Source organism: Symsagittifera roscoffensis, chromosome 7 (genome assembly GCF_963678635.1).
Source record: "Symsagittifera roscoffensis chromosome 7, txSymRosc1.1, whole genome shotgun sequence".
NCBI classification, from domain to species: domain Eukaryota; kingdom Metazoa; phylum Xenacoelomorpha; order Acoela; family Convolutidae; genus Symsagittifera; species Symsagittifera roscoffensis.
Window position 1 is genome coordinate 54230455 of NC_087068.1, and position 14911 is coordinate 54245365.

Genomic DNA, 14911 nt, shown 5'->3' on the forward strand with positions numbered 1-14911 from the left:
CAAAAATCAAGCAGCAAAAGATCAAAATTAACCTGAACAAAAATATTTTCTTTAAAAAAAAACGAAAAAAACATCACGACCTATATAAGAGTTTTTACTAAGGTCATTGACATATTATACAGTGTTTATTTTAAATGCTATCCGGACAAAACTTGACAAATAAAACTTGAAACTAAAAAGCCTTTTTAATGATGACGACATAATTTACTTAGAAATTTAGCAGAACTATAACATGCAATTTTTTAGCAAAATTTGGGCCAACACATTTTACATCCAAAACGATCGCCAAAATCGATCGAAAACAACTGCAAATCTATCGGTTAAATTGCTGAAAAACATAAATCCCAGTGAGCCACTTCTGTAAAACAACAAAAATTAACGTCTATAATCTTCTCAACTTCATATCAGAAAATATATTTTCGTTTGATAGCCAAAAAATGTCATTTTTACTACAAAATACCAATGTCTAGTTTAGAAATTTAAAAACCATTTTTTAAACATTTTGCACCATTTCGCAGAATATACCTTTCTTAAACTTTGTTAGGCTACATAAAGGCTCACTCTGTTTTGACAGCAATTGAACTTAGCTTTCGCGTTATTTTTGACAAGCATGATTGTTTGATGCTTAAATTTTAGTCTAAGGTCAACCCAATTTGAGAAAAAAAAACGTTTAAGTTTTCAAATTTGATTCCTTTGTCGGATAATTTTAATCAGCACTGTAACTTGCTTCCCAATTAACAAACTGAGGCTGCAATGTTTACACAAATAATTTTTAACTAGATACAAAATATAAGCCGAAGCGAAGTAGGACTTCGGATACGCCAGCAAAAACAGAAACAAAAATGCTGACCTGAAGATGGTTTTTGAAAGCAATTAATCAAAGCTATGTGGTACCAGCCAGAATCAATCGCCATTATAACTCGTATTTAAGATAATTAACTTTGCCTACATAACCAACAGAGAAATGAAAGCTTTAATTAAGCTGATTTAGCATATGCTGTTGAAAATACGACAATAGAAATCAGGGCCTTTCAAAAATTAATTGATGGAAAATTATTTGATCTAATCAATTCTAAGACATCCAATTATTTCAATTAAAAATTTTACCAAACCAATAAATTGCAAATAATTGGAGTTTCTATTTCGAAGAAACAAGGCCAAATTACGTGGTTGATACCTGGAAAAAAACACTGAATTGGCGTGTGTAAATACATTCATTATTTGTTTAGGCGGTTGTGCCGTTCGTTTATTGATTCATGATTTATTGTTGAGCTATCATTTCAAGACATGAATCTGGAAATGCAGTTGTTTCTGGAAAACAACTATCAATTTTGGAATAAAGCAACTGTGGACGCGATCGCAAACGAGGATTAAAACTTTCTCCAATTAAGCACAAGTTTATCAAAAAAAATTGGAAACCAGTTCCTAATACAGAAACTTGAGGCAAAAATTAATTTTATAATTTCTTTATTATCTTTATCAGAGAAGCAATTCTATAACAATAACAAAGCTTAAAAGTTGAATTGAAACCTGACCGGCAAATAAGACGACAGCTGTTAAGACGACAGCTGTTAAGACGACAACCGTTTTTGATGTGACTTTGAGACGACGCTACACGCAAGCTCTCCAATTGTATTTCAGAGAAACAAACCGTTTCAACTCAAACAGTTATTTTTATATGTACTAACACTCATTTGTCTTCTTAATGTCATGTCGTCTTAATGTCCTGTCGTCATATTTACCAAGAACGGAGCATTCGCAGTTTAGCTGTAGTTAAAGAGGAGATCTTGAAACTATGGTAACTTCAGATTTTAAAATTAACTATCGTAACTTCAGATCTTTTTGGTAGATAACATACAGCATATAGTAGTGTAATACCGACCTGGTTGTTATTTGAGTCGTCTGCTGTTGCTGTTGTTGTAGTGTGTGGAGATGATGCTTGTCCGTTGACTAGACTGTTCTTTTTGTTTAACAGAGAGGGACTAAGTCTGCCTCCTGGGACGTTGTAGTTGGCCTAGTCAAATAAACACACGAAATTACAAACCAACCATAAGAGAGCACAAAATGGTAGTATATTAATTAACCGAAGTACTAACCAGCTGATCTCTTTAATTACCCCCCACCCTTTAGCAAAAGTGGGGAGAGGAGATATTCGTTACCAAGTACAAAATTCTCAAATGCTTAAGCGTTGAATTTACTTCATAATAGGGATTATAGGGGTGGCAATTTGTTACTAGTTACCGAAGGGGGAGGGATAGTTTAAGAAATCCTAACTAGCGAACACATGAAACAGCCGAAGTTTCTGGGTAGAAGAAGAAATTATTTCTCATTGTTAATGGTAAATATGCAAGAGTAGTTATATGATACATGATTAAAGCTCAAGCAGCACTTGAAAAAAAGTTAATTTCAACCAGAATTACGTAACTTTCAGCTATTGTATACACTCTGCTAATGCTCGGTTCATTTTTACTTCGGCTGGTTTATTCAGACTCGCCCAAAATAGAACTTAATTCAATTACTAGTACACAACAATCACCATAAAACACTCTCTCACTTTTTAAATAGACCCTTCAAGCATTGTTGAGGTTTACCAAATGTTCCATCAAAAATACATCGGCAATTCCCCACTTTCAGCTTTTACGTCAAAAAGGATGATGGACGATAGTCAAGGTAAATAAATAACCCCAGTTGCCCAAAAATAACTTTTCTAAACTCTTTGGCCTTCTTCGTCTTAGTGATAAATCAAAGATAATAGGTTCTTATTATAGCTAAACTTAAATCTAATATAGCGAATTGTTGATTTACTTAATAAGCTCTTAAACTCTATAATTTTGTTTAAAGTATTGCATGTACATTTTTGCTAAATTTCGGTGTTTTCTTTAAATTTTGTTTTATTTATCAAAGTAAACCAATAATCGATTAGGGAAACTGAAAACGCCTAGAGCCGTTTTTTTTCTGCTCTTGGCATTCGTAAAGATCTAACGAGAAAAAGATTTATTGAAATAGCTCATTCAATTCAACTTATTTACTGATCAATTTGAAGCACTTAATGATTGTATATTAATATAAAACTTACCTCGTACTCGTATTACTTTTAGATATAATAACTCGTTTGCTGATAATTTGACATAGCCCAAAAGAGTGTTTAATCTACACAATAAAAGGTCAAATGATATCTCCTTTTTCGGACTATTTAAGCAGCAAAATAGCATATGACGAGCCACAGGGAAAGTGAGACGAGCAGGGGAACCAAATTTCTAGTTCTATTTCCAATAGGTGACCCAAGGGCGAAGCGATCTCTATTTTTGTAATCAAACGAGGGCTTAAAGAGACAGATACGTCGGATCTATACGAAAACAGGCCCTATTCTATATCCGTAGATTACCTTAACTTGAATAATTAGAAGTTATTTTTCTAATGTTCGTGTTAATCGCCAAAAATTAAACGGTGACACAGCTATATGACTCATTAAAAACTTTAAGGCACTGCTGTGAAAATTTTCAGTAAAATAAATCAGGAAAACAATTTAATCGAACTTCGACGTTCGAAACAAATAATTAATTAGTAACCGATTTCACTCCCCTTAAAATTAGAGCGTGTAAACTACTACTCACTTTGCGTGTTTTGAGAGGTTTGTGTAGCTTGCACGACTTCCTGATATCTATTTCCGTTGTGTTCACTGAGCCGGGCTGAAACATTACAATTCAGTGTCAATTAAAATCAACACAAAAGCGAAGTTGCACTTTGCAAAATCAAGCGATGAAACGGCAAAAATAAGCCCTACAAACGTCATAACATAGTCATCAGAAAAATGAAATAATGCCAATGATGTCAACTAAACCAAAAAAAACTCATTGAATTCCCGAAATCATTTACAATTGGAGCTGTTTTCAGAAAATTAAGCCAATTAGAGAAAACTGGGTGAAAGTTTTTCTCAATTTTTTGTCAAACATGTAAATTCGAAATAACCACTTGGTTCAACATACATACTGCTAAAAATGAAATTAATACACAGGCAAAGCTGAACTTCGCACCATTTGCGATACAAACATGAATGACTATGAAAATCAAAAAAAAAAATTCGAAAAATCGTTTTTGTCGATAAAAATATCCGGAACAAAATTGCCTACACCATTAGAAACTCTACAACGAGCTTTGAGAATGCTATATAGAAGTCAAGTTTTCAAAAAAAAGTCCTTTCTGCGGAAATAAGCTGACAAAATTAAGCAGACAGACAATAATTTGAATCAACTAAAATTTTTTGTTTCCAAGAAAAACAAGTCGCAACTGAAATCGAACTCCCTGCCTGTGCGTCTCAAGCATGAGGACTACAGCAACTTATAATAAAGCTGAAGCATGGAGCTACGGGGACTAAGCCGACAAAAAGTCTAGTTTGCAAAAAAGAGCCTGGCCGGATTCCAACCGCAAATCTTTGCCATCTGAAGCAGTTGTTTTACCTCTACGCCAGATGCACCTGATGGTTGATTGGATTTGAATTTATAGTTGCCAAGCGGCGGTAACAAAGCCAAAAAAAAGTGGAGCAGAAACCTTTCATGCAGAAAAGCTCTTAAATTATAACAAGTCCCTTTTCACCTCAGAGCACACGCACGCGCACAAAAACTTTTTCGGACACAACGACGCAATAAGAGGCCACTAAGCCGATTTTAATTAAGCCGAAAATTATCAAGCCTAAATTTATTAGGCCGATAAAAAAGACAAAACAATATAAAAAATTAAGTGAAACTTAAATAAATTGAGCTGGTGGAACTACAAATTTAAAAGCAAATTTCGGCTCGACCGATTTTCAAAATGCTTAAAATAATTGCAGTGCAAGTTGTTTACAGCTAAAATAAACGATTCTTAGATAGGGCAACTAAGCAGACAAAACATAAGCATACACATAATAGACCGAAATTTGTTTGAACCGGAACATTAACCGTTTAAAAAAACTGGTACTGGTCAGATTCGAACCCAGGACCTTTGCCGTCCCAGTCGTATTCGTTACCACCAGACTAAGTTTGCACGAAACACTACAAAATTAGAATTCATTATGAACCAAGGTTCAAATGTTCAAGGTTCAACCAAGGTACAAGATGTTTACGCGAAAAAAAAATCTAGTGCCCGATTGCAATACCCTTGCTATCGCAGAGTTAATAAATTGAAAATCAACAATTACACCGGCATGCATACAAATAAAACTTGTAATAAAATGAAAAAAAATACTAATATTAGATTTTGAAAAATCTGAAATACAGTTACTGGATCTATCAATAGGAATTCTATCAATTGATTTCTTTTCCAAATTTGTGTTTAGGATTCTACTTTGTTTTATTTGTTTTGCGCATTCGTTTAGTTTCAGATGTACTGTTCAAGATAAACTGCCTACCAATTTCATGTCTTGATATTTTTCGCCTTTTCGAACATTTAAGTCAAGCTATGTTCGGCTGGTAAAACTTTAGAGTTAAAAAAAAGTCCCGTCAAAGATCAAATGAACTGAGGAGATAGCACACTTTAATTCCCCAGTTAATTTGCCTGTTTAGACTGTTAATTTGAGACATTAGTAGATTTTGAAAAAAATTACGCTGCAAAAACTAATCTCCACTTTCGAAACATAATTAATTCGTGAATTTCCGTTTTTTGAGCTTGATGTGATTAAAAAATCTACCGAAAGCTGGAACTTAGAAATTTTAATAATCACAGTAAAAATAGGCTAGCATGGCATAATTTTGTGTAGAAAAAAAGGACAAGAAAACAAAAAGGATAAATTGCAGTTTTATGAAAATTTGAAGTTTTTATTCCCATGACGGAGCTAGAAAAACGAAAAAAAAATTAGTTAAATTGAAGCTCCACGGCTTATTCGTTTATAAGAAGCCTGCAGGCTCGAAATTTGAGCCTGTTTTTCTCGACACTGGGACAACTTTCGTAGGTCGTTCGAATCTGGGCGGAAGGATTTTAATTTGGTTGAAAAAAAAGTAAACCTGCTCGCTCACTATATTGGCTCGAAAACAGAGTAAACATCAACAATAAGTTTTTCTTCACACTGAGAAAATTTCAGGCAAACTTTTAATACCTTTCGAATCGTGACTGCAAAGGCTTTAGAATTATATTTTACTCGAGCCATTCCGATGAACATTCGTGGCTCCTGATTTTGCGTAGAAAACAGGAACATTGCCAACGACAGTTGGAAAAAAAAGTCAACGAACGCAAGTAAACAGAAAAACACTGACTTGATTTTTGAAAAATCTCAATATCTCTAATTTCCACGAAAAAATAGATGAACTTGAAGCTCTTTGAATTTCTAGAACAATTAATGATTGACATCGTTTTGATTAGGTTAAACCAATTTGAGAAACACTGGATCAATAGGTAAAATTTTTATTTCATTGGAAAATCTGATGATTAAATTCCATTTTCGATATTAAAAGTCGATCACATTTTTCGTAATGTTTACACTTTCGCTGCTCGATAAAAGAGCTTGTCATCTTTTGAACAAAGGAAATGAACCGAACTTGAAAAGAAAATCAAAAGTCAAACGGCGAAAAAGTAAAAGTTAAGCCCGAACAACCTTTGAGACTTTTACTGAAAAAAAAAACGAAAAAATAAATCATCACGATCTTTGTCAGTCTGTACTATGTTCAACGACTTTTTAAAAAAAGAAAACATAGCCAACAAACATTTGTAGTCAAGGAACGAAGGTAAACAGGAAAAATTACAGACTTGTTTTTTGAAAAAATCTAATTTTAGATTTTCCGAGGAAAAAATAGATGGCCTTAAAGCTCTTGAAATTCAAGAACAATTTATGATTGACACTTTTTCAAAAAAATGATGAAATTAAATCAATTGGGGCAAACTGAATCAATAGTTAAATTTTTTATTTTGCTGGGAAACCTGATAATTAAATTCCGTTTTCGAAATTAGAAGTCGATATCGTTGTTCGTGACCTTTACACTTTTGCTGCTCGATAAAAAAAGCGTGCCTTCCTTTAAAAAAAGGAAACGAACTGAACTAAAGAAGAATTCAAAAGTCAAACAGCGAAAAAGTAAACTTAATTCTGAAAAAGTGTTTAGACTTTTCCTGAAAAAAAAAACAGAACAAAAAATTCATCGCGACCTATATAAGAGTCTTCGTTCATCGACTCACACCCGATTATAAAGTTCCTCCCCATTTTCAACGGTCGGAAGAAAAACACGACCAAATTAGGTATTTTGTTTTTGTGAGCCCGTTCACTGCATTGGACGCGCTCGTCAAAACGGGTTGATTGAATACTACGTTCTGTTTGGATCAGCGTTCTTGCTTGGTGTCATGAACGTTCATAATGGGTTTCACTTCGATCATTGACACTTATAACGGCAAAGTACAACAAAACACTAAATTCAAACTAATACTTCACCTAGAGGCGAAGCTGCACTTGCAAACACAAGCGAGGAATTGCATTCGATTCGAAACTTCAACCTCGAGGTTTCGAGTCTATCGTCCTCGCATCTGCGACACGAGCCCTTGAAATTATTCTAACCCTGACCACCAATAAGCAGCAACAGATTCGAACAAACTGCCATTGGTCTGCAGGAAAAATGCCACCGAAAATAAACTTTGCACGTAATAAATTGGAAATTAAAACGCCGAATTTTTTTGCTAAAAATATCGGAAAATTAAAAAAATGGAGTTTTTTTATTGTTCTGTTTTATGAAACAAATAGCATTCTTTGGTTCAATTAATCAATTAAAAACCCATCAAATGATTCAACTTATTACATTTCGATTTTCAAAGCACAGGCTAAGAAACTGCCAATGCCGCGTGCTGCATAAGTGTCACTAACATTTCAAAAACAACAAAAATAGCACTAACATTTGTGTTTTAGGTTGAAAAACAAAAAGCAGCCTTGTAGTAATACACTACGCTTTGCTTGTGTAAAAAAAAACCTGATACTACGGGATTTGAATCCGAACCTCAAGAGCTGCAGTCACTTAGGTGATTAAACTAATATCACGATTAGTTGATTATTAGATATCAGTGATATAACTAAATCATATGTTGTGCATTTAGCGCAAAACGTTGCACTAAAATCAGCTAATTTGATTTTATAAAGTAGATGGACTGTATTACACTACACAAATTTTCAAGAAAAAACCTCAAAACCTTGAACTAATTACATTATCTAATATATTTGTCTAAAAAACAATCAACATACCATAGGTCTGTGGACATCCCAAAAAGCTCTTTCTTGGCTGTCTAAAATTTTGCGCTCCATTTTGTCTCGTTTTCTATCGACCCTAAAACAAGAAAAATATCATAACAAAACATCATGTCATAAATAACGGAAGCTCTTAAATCGTTTGCCATTTTCGGATTATCACACCTAAAGGATATTCCCCGAATGCATTAGTTTCTAACCAATACAAATATTTGAAACAATTTCACGATCATTTCGTATTTCAATGTTATTTAGCATGGTTTTTCATTAAAAAAATTTGCAGCAAAGAATAGCGGCTCATATTTATTCAAATCAACATTTCGTACTTGGCCTGGGCTTCTGCTTGCATGAAAATGAACTCCCAATTGCGACTGAACATTTTCTGTAACTTCGAGAGACTCTCCTGAAACATAAATCAATAAATGCAATTTGTCAACACCGTAAACACTTCAAAAATGTCCTTATTGCAACATACACCCAACAAGCTAATAATTATTACATTGTACCAAACAGGACCAAGCAGGAGTTTGCAAGTCCAACAACTCCACGACAACCCAAAGGTATCAAACTGCCTAAATATAAATGAGACGAAAAGAACAAGCATTCAAAAATGAACTAACTTTTGTTTTTTTTTGTTTCAATGAAAAACATGATCATCATAATCAAATTTTCCCCGGCCAATTTTTTGCTATCGTACTCGCTTTTTTCAAGAACTGAGATTTTCGAGTAAAAATCACCACCGTCACAAGAAACAATTCGCCGTCAGTTTTCAACAAGGCCGCTACGTAGCAATGGCACGTGGTAGTCTTCACAGCAACTATCATTTTCCTTTCTGAGGCCACTTCGAATTTTCTGACACTGCTTATTACTCTTCTCTCACGCCTGGTTTATTATAACTTCTCTAGTTATAACTGTGATTACAACTTACTGCTTCATAGTCCGCCAGTTCCAGTCTGGTTTTGTTGAGCATTGTCCGCTTGCACAGGTACACTGCATAGTCTGTGTTCTCCGGTTCCCAACAGTTTGAAGGCCAAAAGTAGGGCGTCTGAAACAAAACAGGTTTACAGTTGATCGCACTTTTAGGTCCTTCAAATTATAACAAACCAAACGTCTTCATAATTTGAAAGTTTGAATACCGTTCAAAAATCATTGACACTTTCTTACAGTCTGTTCATCCAACAGACAGTTGGAAAAAGTTCAATGACTTTTTGAACAGTATTCGAACTTTCAAATTTTGGTGAAAAAAACATCACTTTAAAGCTCTTAGAAGTTCAAAAATTAATTATGAATGGAGAATGGCAATGTTTTAATAAAATTAACCTTATTTGAAAAAATTGGATCATTAAATGAACTTTTATTTAGCTGAGGAGAAATCTGATGTTTTTGTGACCTTTATACTTTTGCTGTTCAACAGTGGAGTTTGTCTTTCTTTCAGCAAACGAATTTGAAATGAACTTACATGAAGCTCAAAAATCAAGTCGCGAAAAATCCTATTTAAATTCAATTTCGAAACCTTATGTCATTTAAAATTTAAATTTTTTGGGCCGTTTCCGCTTTCCCATTTGGTCAATCAGTTGGTTAAAATTCAAATAGAAACAAAAAATTTGAGCGTGAAAATAGACTTTTTGCTGAAAAACCAAAGGACCTAAGAATAGTGTGTTCAGTTAAGTTTGATCACAAATTATATATTTGATCACAGAAAATAGGACACCGAAATGCAAACGTAACTCCCACAAGCCAATTTGCTTGAAAAGGGGAAATAATTCAAGCCTGCTGCAAAAAAAAGACTTGCCTATTTTTGTATACGTCTCAACCGAACTGTCTAATTTATTTTCGAATTAAATTTCCGAACTTTAAGTAACTTTTTTCATTAAAATTAAATTCAGTTCAAAGAGTGAAAATTTCTACGCACGTTTTAAATCTACCAATCTTTTGAACTATAAGAGCATAAAGATATGACTTTCGAAGCTCACTTGGAATTATGGCAAAAGACTGACTCTTGGTCAAAAGATCAAACGATCGATTCACAGTGGATCAGAAGTTTTAGTTGAAAATCGATAAAAATTGTTCCCTAAACCCCTAACCCCCTGTACTGGGTAACCCGAATGTGAGGGCGGGGTGACGGAAAGGGCAAAATTATTCTTGTATTGGCCTCTATCACCACCCAAAAAACGGTACCTCTACAATGGCTATAAAGCCAAAAACTTAAGGATTTTTGGAAAATCAATTAAAAATGCATCGAAATGCGGACAATTTGAGAGAATTATACCGAAAATTTGACAGAATGAAATTTAGGAGACAGAGTGTTGAATGAGCCACAGCTTGAACATAACTTACTATATCTGAGTTTTCGTAGAAGTTAGTTATCCTTCGACCTTTTTCATTGAGTTCTCGGTACTTTTTACGGGTTTGATTGGTGTTACCGCTGATTGCTTTCAGAAAACGTATGAACCGAAGGGTCGCTGACCTGGAAAAGCGACGTAACGCCGTTATGCCAGCCTTCAACTGGATTGGTTGTTCGAATGATACTAGCTGCCATGTTGCCGTAATGATTCCATAGAGCTTGGGGGGAATGATCACACTGTTGTCGACCAATTGTCTCCTTTAAAATAAGTTTTCTGGAAATATGATACTAGCTCGTCAATTTTCTCAAGGATATCAATTGGAAGGTCGAACTGATCGGAAGTTTGACAAATTTCGTCTATGACAAGAGTAAACGCAGACTCGACATCTTAGACAGGAACGAAGCTTAAAGCTGGGATCATTTTTGAGATTACGGCTATCTCAGCATTGATTTCAGTCTTATATAGGGACGAAAATGCATTCAAGGCAGCTTGTTCCAAAAAGGCTAATTAGGGCTTCAAGAAACCTATTGTAAGTGGACTCCTTTGTGTTGCTAAGCAAAACGCAAGCGGAGGGGGGATCAAAGCCGCCAATCTGGATATGTACTGTATATAATTGATATACTTGAGACGGGCATATCTTCAAAATTCCATCACAAATTCAAACTTTGCTATGAACACAAAGAGCATTTAAAATTTCCATATCCGGAAATTTTTCACTGTCTTCTTTTCCGAAGAAGGAATCGTTCACTGTCTTCTTTTCAGCTATCATGTAGACAAAATGGCAAATATTTGTCGGGAATGTCGAAGTGACGGTCGGTCGATGAAACCACTTCGAGTGGTTCTTGCGTTTTGTTCCTATTTAGGGTCCTTGTCAGGGCTGCACATGAAGGAAGTGAAAGCTGAATTGCCGGACTATCGTTCACAGTCTTGAGGCTAGCTGCTATAAACTGGTTGTTTACAGGATTGATTTGCGATTTTGCTGTTTCTCTCAACTGACTAACAAGCTGCCTTGCTTCTACGCGACCGGGGTTAAACTCATGGCTATACTTGTGATTGAACGAAATAATGGTTTCGTCGCAAGTTTTAAGAGTCATTGAGCATTTATGTGAACGCCATTTTGCACAACGCCAGTGAGTGGTAGATTTGGTGTCTCTCTTTTTAATGCACACGTGTCCGTCCAAGATAAGTAACGCTTTGCCTTGCTGAGTTTTACCGTAGATAAAATCTGTCATACTGGTGTTCATTGTATTGGTGCTATGTGTGTAATGATATACCTTTGCGTTGTGTTTCATTATCAAAATTTTCTCAATTAAAATTTTATCCCTATGAAAAATTTGAAAAATTTTATCCCTAGAAAAGAGTCTTTTATCATTAGCAATATCTCTATGTGGAGTCTCGAAATAATTGAGGCAGTTGAGCTGAGTCTCTTTTTAATTGCGATATAGATATAAGCACCAATCTTCGGTAATCTATATCATAAATTAATGTTTAATCCTCTATGGGATAATTTAATTGAGGTGGGCTATATTGGCATGGGCTGTTGTGACCATTGGGATATATTGGTATGGGATATTTTATTATGGGACACTTTCGTATGGGATACTTTGTCCTGTCACCGAAAAATGCATATAATTCAAATAGTATTTTCAATGTTTTTTCAGGAAATTCTAAATTAAATAATTTATGAGGATAAACAGCAAAAAAAATTAGCGAGTTCAGTGAACTGTTATTCTATTTTCAGACATTCATTTTTCGCAACCAAAATTCATCTTAAAACGCCATTGTTGCAATTAAAAAGAAGTAGCAGCCTTTTTTGTGGAAAACACAATGAGATGCTTGTTAAAATTAGTCAGGAAAAGACTTGATATAAAACAAAGGTTAACCTTGCAACCCCTGTTAACCCCGTGAATTTCATCAAGAAAGAGCTTTACAGTTAAAATGGTAAAACTAAGTACATTTTCAATTACGTAAGCAAAAACCGTCCTTCAGATGCTAAATTTCTAACAACTCTTTAATCGCAATTGAGTTCTGAGGGAATTCAATTACGGCAATGGAACTCAAGAAAAAGCTTAAGAGTATTGATGGAAAATAAAGGCGCTTTCATCAATAAATGTTAATTGCTTCAAACATTTCAGCCCGGCCAACTCGATAGAACGTCGATTTTCAGAGACAAGCAAGTAATCACGGCACAAAAAGCCTCGTTGAAAAGTAATCAATAATTGAATTCCTGGATTCAAATACCAGACAAAGCAACTCGGTGGTCTAGAGGAAGGAAAACATAGGCAACTGAAAGTTGGAAAAGAAACAATGAAAAAGGGTAAAGAAAAAAAAACAGACTTGTTTTTTGAAAAACATCAACTTTCGAAGTTCAAAAAATGTACATGGCCTTAAAGCTCTTTGAATTTCTAGGACAATTTATGATGGATACTTTTTTGATAAAATTAGCCCAATTTGAGAAAACTGGATGAATAGGTAAAAAAAATTCCGCGGGTAAATCTGAAAATTAAAACCAGCTTTCAAAACTAGAAGTCAATTACAGTTTTCGTGGCTTTTACACTTTTGTAGTTCGATAGTGGAGTTTGCCTTCCTTTTAACAAAGGAAATAAATTGAACTTGAGAACAAATCAAAAGTCAAACCGCTGATAAAAATCCTCACGACCAGCGTAAGAGTCTTCACTATGTTCATTGACTTTTATACACATTAAAAAGTTACTTAAAACTTTTATTTGACACATCAATGAATGAGGAAAGCAAAATTCCCAACGAACAGAAATTTTTTATTTCAAATTTGTTGCTCTTCAAATAAAGGGAGATCAGGGATTAAATGAAAGGACTGCGTATGCAAACTCGGTCTACAAAGTGTCCACAAAAAAACATAGCCATAAACCCCAGACAAATCTTTTTAAATAGATACAGATATTCAACTTTCATCGAAATTCCATGTATCAGCAAAACTATGAATAAGTCTAGATAATCCATAGAGTAAATTCTACATATAAGCTCAGATCTTATTTATAACAAAGATAAACGCAAAAAAGCTTAAATACGAAAAAATATGGCCTTCAAATAAGCCGCCACTAATTGAACCGAGAGCTACATAACCACAAAATAAATCAGAAATTTCGAAATCGCAGCTAAGACTACAAAACACAAACATCAAAAGAAGTTCACAGTCAGCTGGAAATTCAAAATTCACCTCGGAAATTGCCTTGCACTTCTACTTCACCAATATTTTCCGGGTCACTTCTTCCGAAAATGGTTATGGCAGAGTTGTTTACTAGAAAAAAAATCTGCCTCCCGAATTGAATACACTTGTTCTCGGACGTTTAAAAGAATTTTTCTATCATTATCTTTCCACCACAGGGGTTATCTTCAAAAAAATCAATTTACATCACAAAAGGAAGTCACTTCACTTTCATTTTTGAGAGCATTTTCCATTATGTTTGAGAGCAGTTTTCATTGGAGTTAAAAAGTAAACACATAAACCTGTGTAATCTGTCAGGACGATGAAGCAACTGAAGGACACTGAAATCACTTTGCATTTCATTTTTAACATATTGAAAACAGAGTCGAAATGGAGTTTCGCAACACTTGTGACAAAACATAAACATCGCATTACAGGCTAGTGGTTAAAAAATGAAACCAAAGCCACAAAGTCAACAAAAAATTGAAAAAACACAACTACCAAAATCCAACGTTTGTCTCGAATATTGTTAACTTGACGAAAACACGTTAAGTAACACCGTCGCTGGCGTTCAATAAGTATTAGTTAACAATTATCGAGCGACATACAAAGTCGACAAAATTGAGTAAATACCCGTTGCGCCTGAAACTTTACGCCCCTTTTCCGGAAACAAAAAATAATATGCCAATTTTCATTTGAAACGAAGCAATTTAATTTTAGGCCACTAAATTCAACCAGGCAGCGCAAATTTAGCCGATATAACATTAGCCAAAACCATATAGACCGAATAAAGCTTTCGACTTTGGTCCAATCCAGTCGTGGCTTCTGCCTTTTTCAGGTTGTTTCAGCCTACAAGCATATCAGTCGAGCTCGCTCCTGATAACTAGTGACGGTTCAAAACTGGATCATAGCTGAGTCTATGAAACCAAAAACTTTCATCTATCTGGTGTTCCGCAGATACGATTTAGACGACATTAGACACCCTCACAATAGCTCCGATATATTTCCCCATTTGTCTGATATCATTTCCTCCTTTCCCCGAAACGGGCGCCGCAACCAGAATGACAGGACGTCTCAGTTATTGCAACCTACCTAGAAGCACCCCGGCGGTGGCCATAGTATGGGACTTGGACGATACGAAGAAACCAACAACCTTCCCCTGGCAGTACTGTGAACAACCAAAACCAAGCA

At 34.8% G+C, this 14911-nt stretch overlaps 1 protein-coding gene across 4 annotated transcripts in view; it reads right to left on the reverse strand.

Annotated features, from left to right (window-relative positions):
• Positions 1 to 14911, reverse strand: part of LOC134852133 (regulator of G-protein signaling 7-like) — a 47648-nt gene that overhangs the window by 21985 nt on the left and 10752 nt on the right. For all 4 annotated transcript variants that reach the window (XM_063868425.1, XM_063868426.1, XM_063868427.1 and 1 more), the window contains exons 6-10: positions 9120 to 9236; positions 8518 to 8594; positions 8189 to 8270; positions 3615 to 3689; positions 1883 to 2014 (exon numbers count right to left, since the gene is read on the reverse strand). In XM_063868425.1, the coding sequence (XP_063724495.1) occupies positions 1883 to 2014; positions 3615 to 3689; positions 8189 to 8270; positions 8518 to 8594; positions 9120 to 9236 (483 nt within the window). The remainder of the gene's footprint in view (positions 1 to 1882; positions 2015 to 3614; positions 3690 to 8188; positions 8271 to 8517; positions 8595 to 9119; positions 9237 to 14911) is intronic.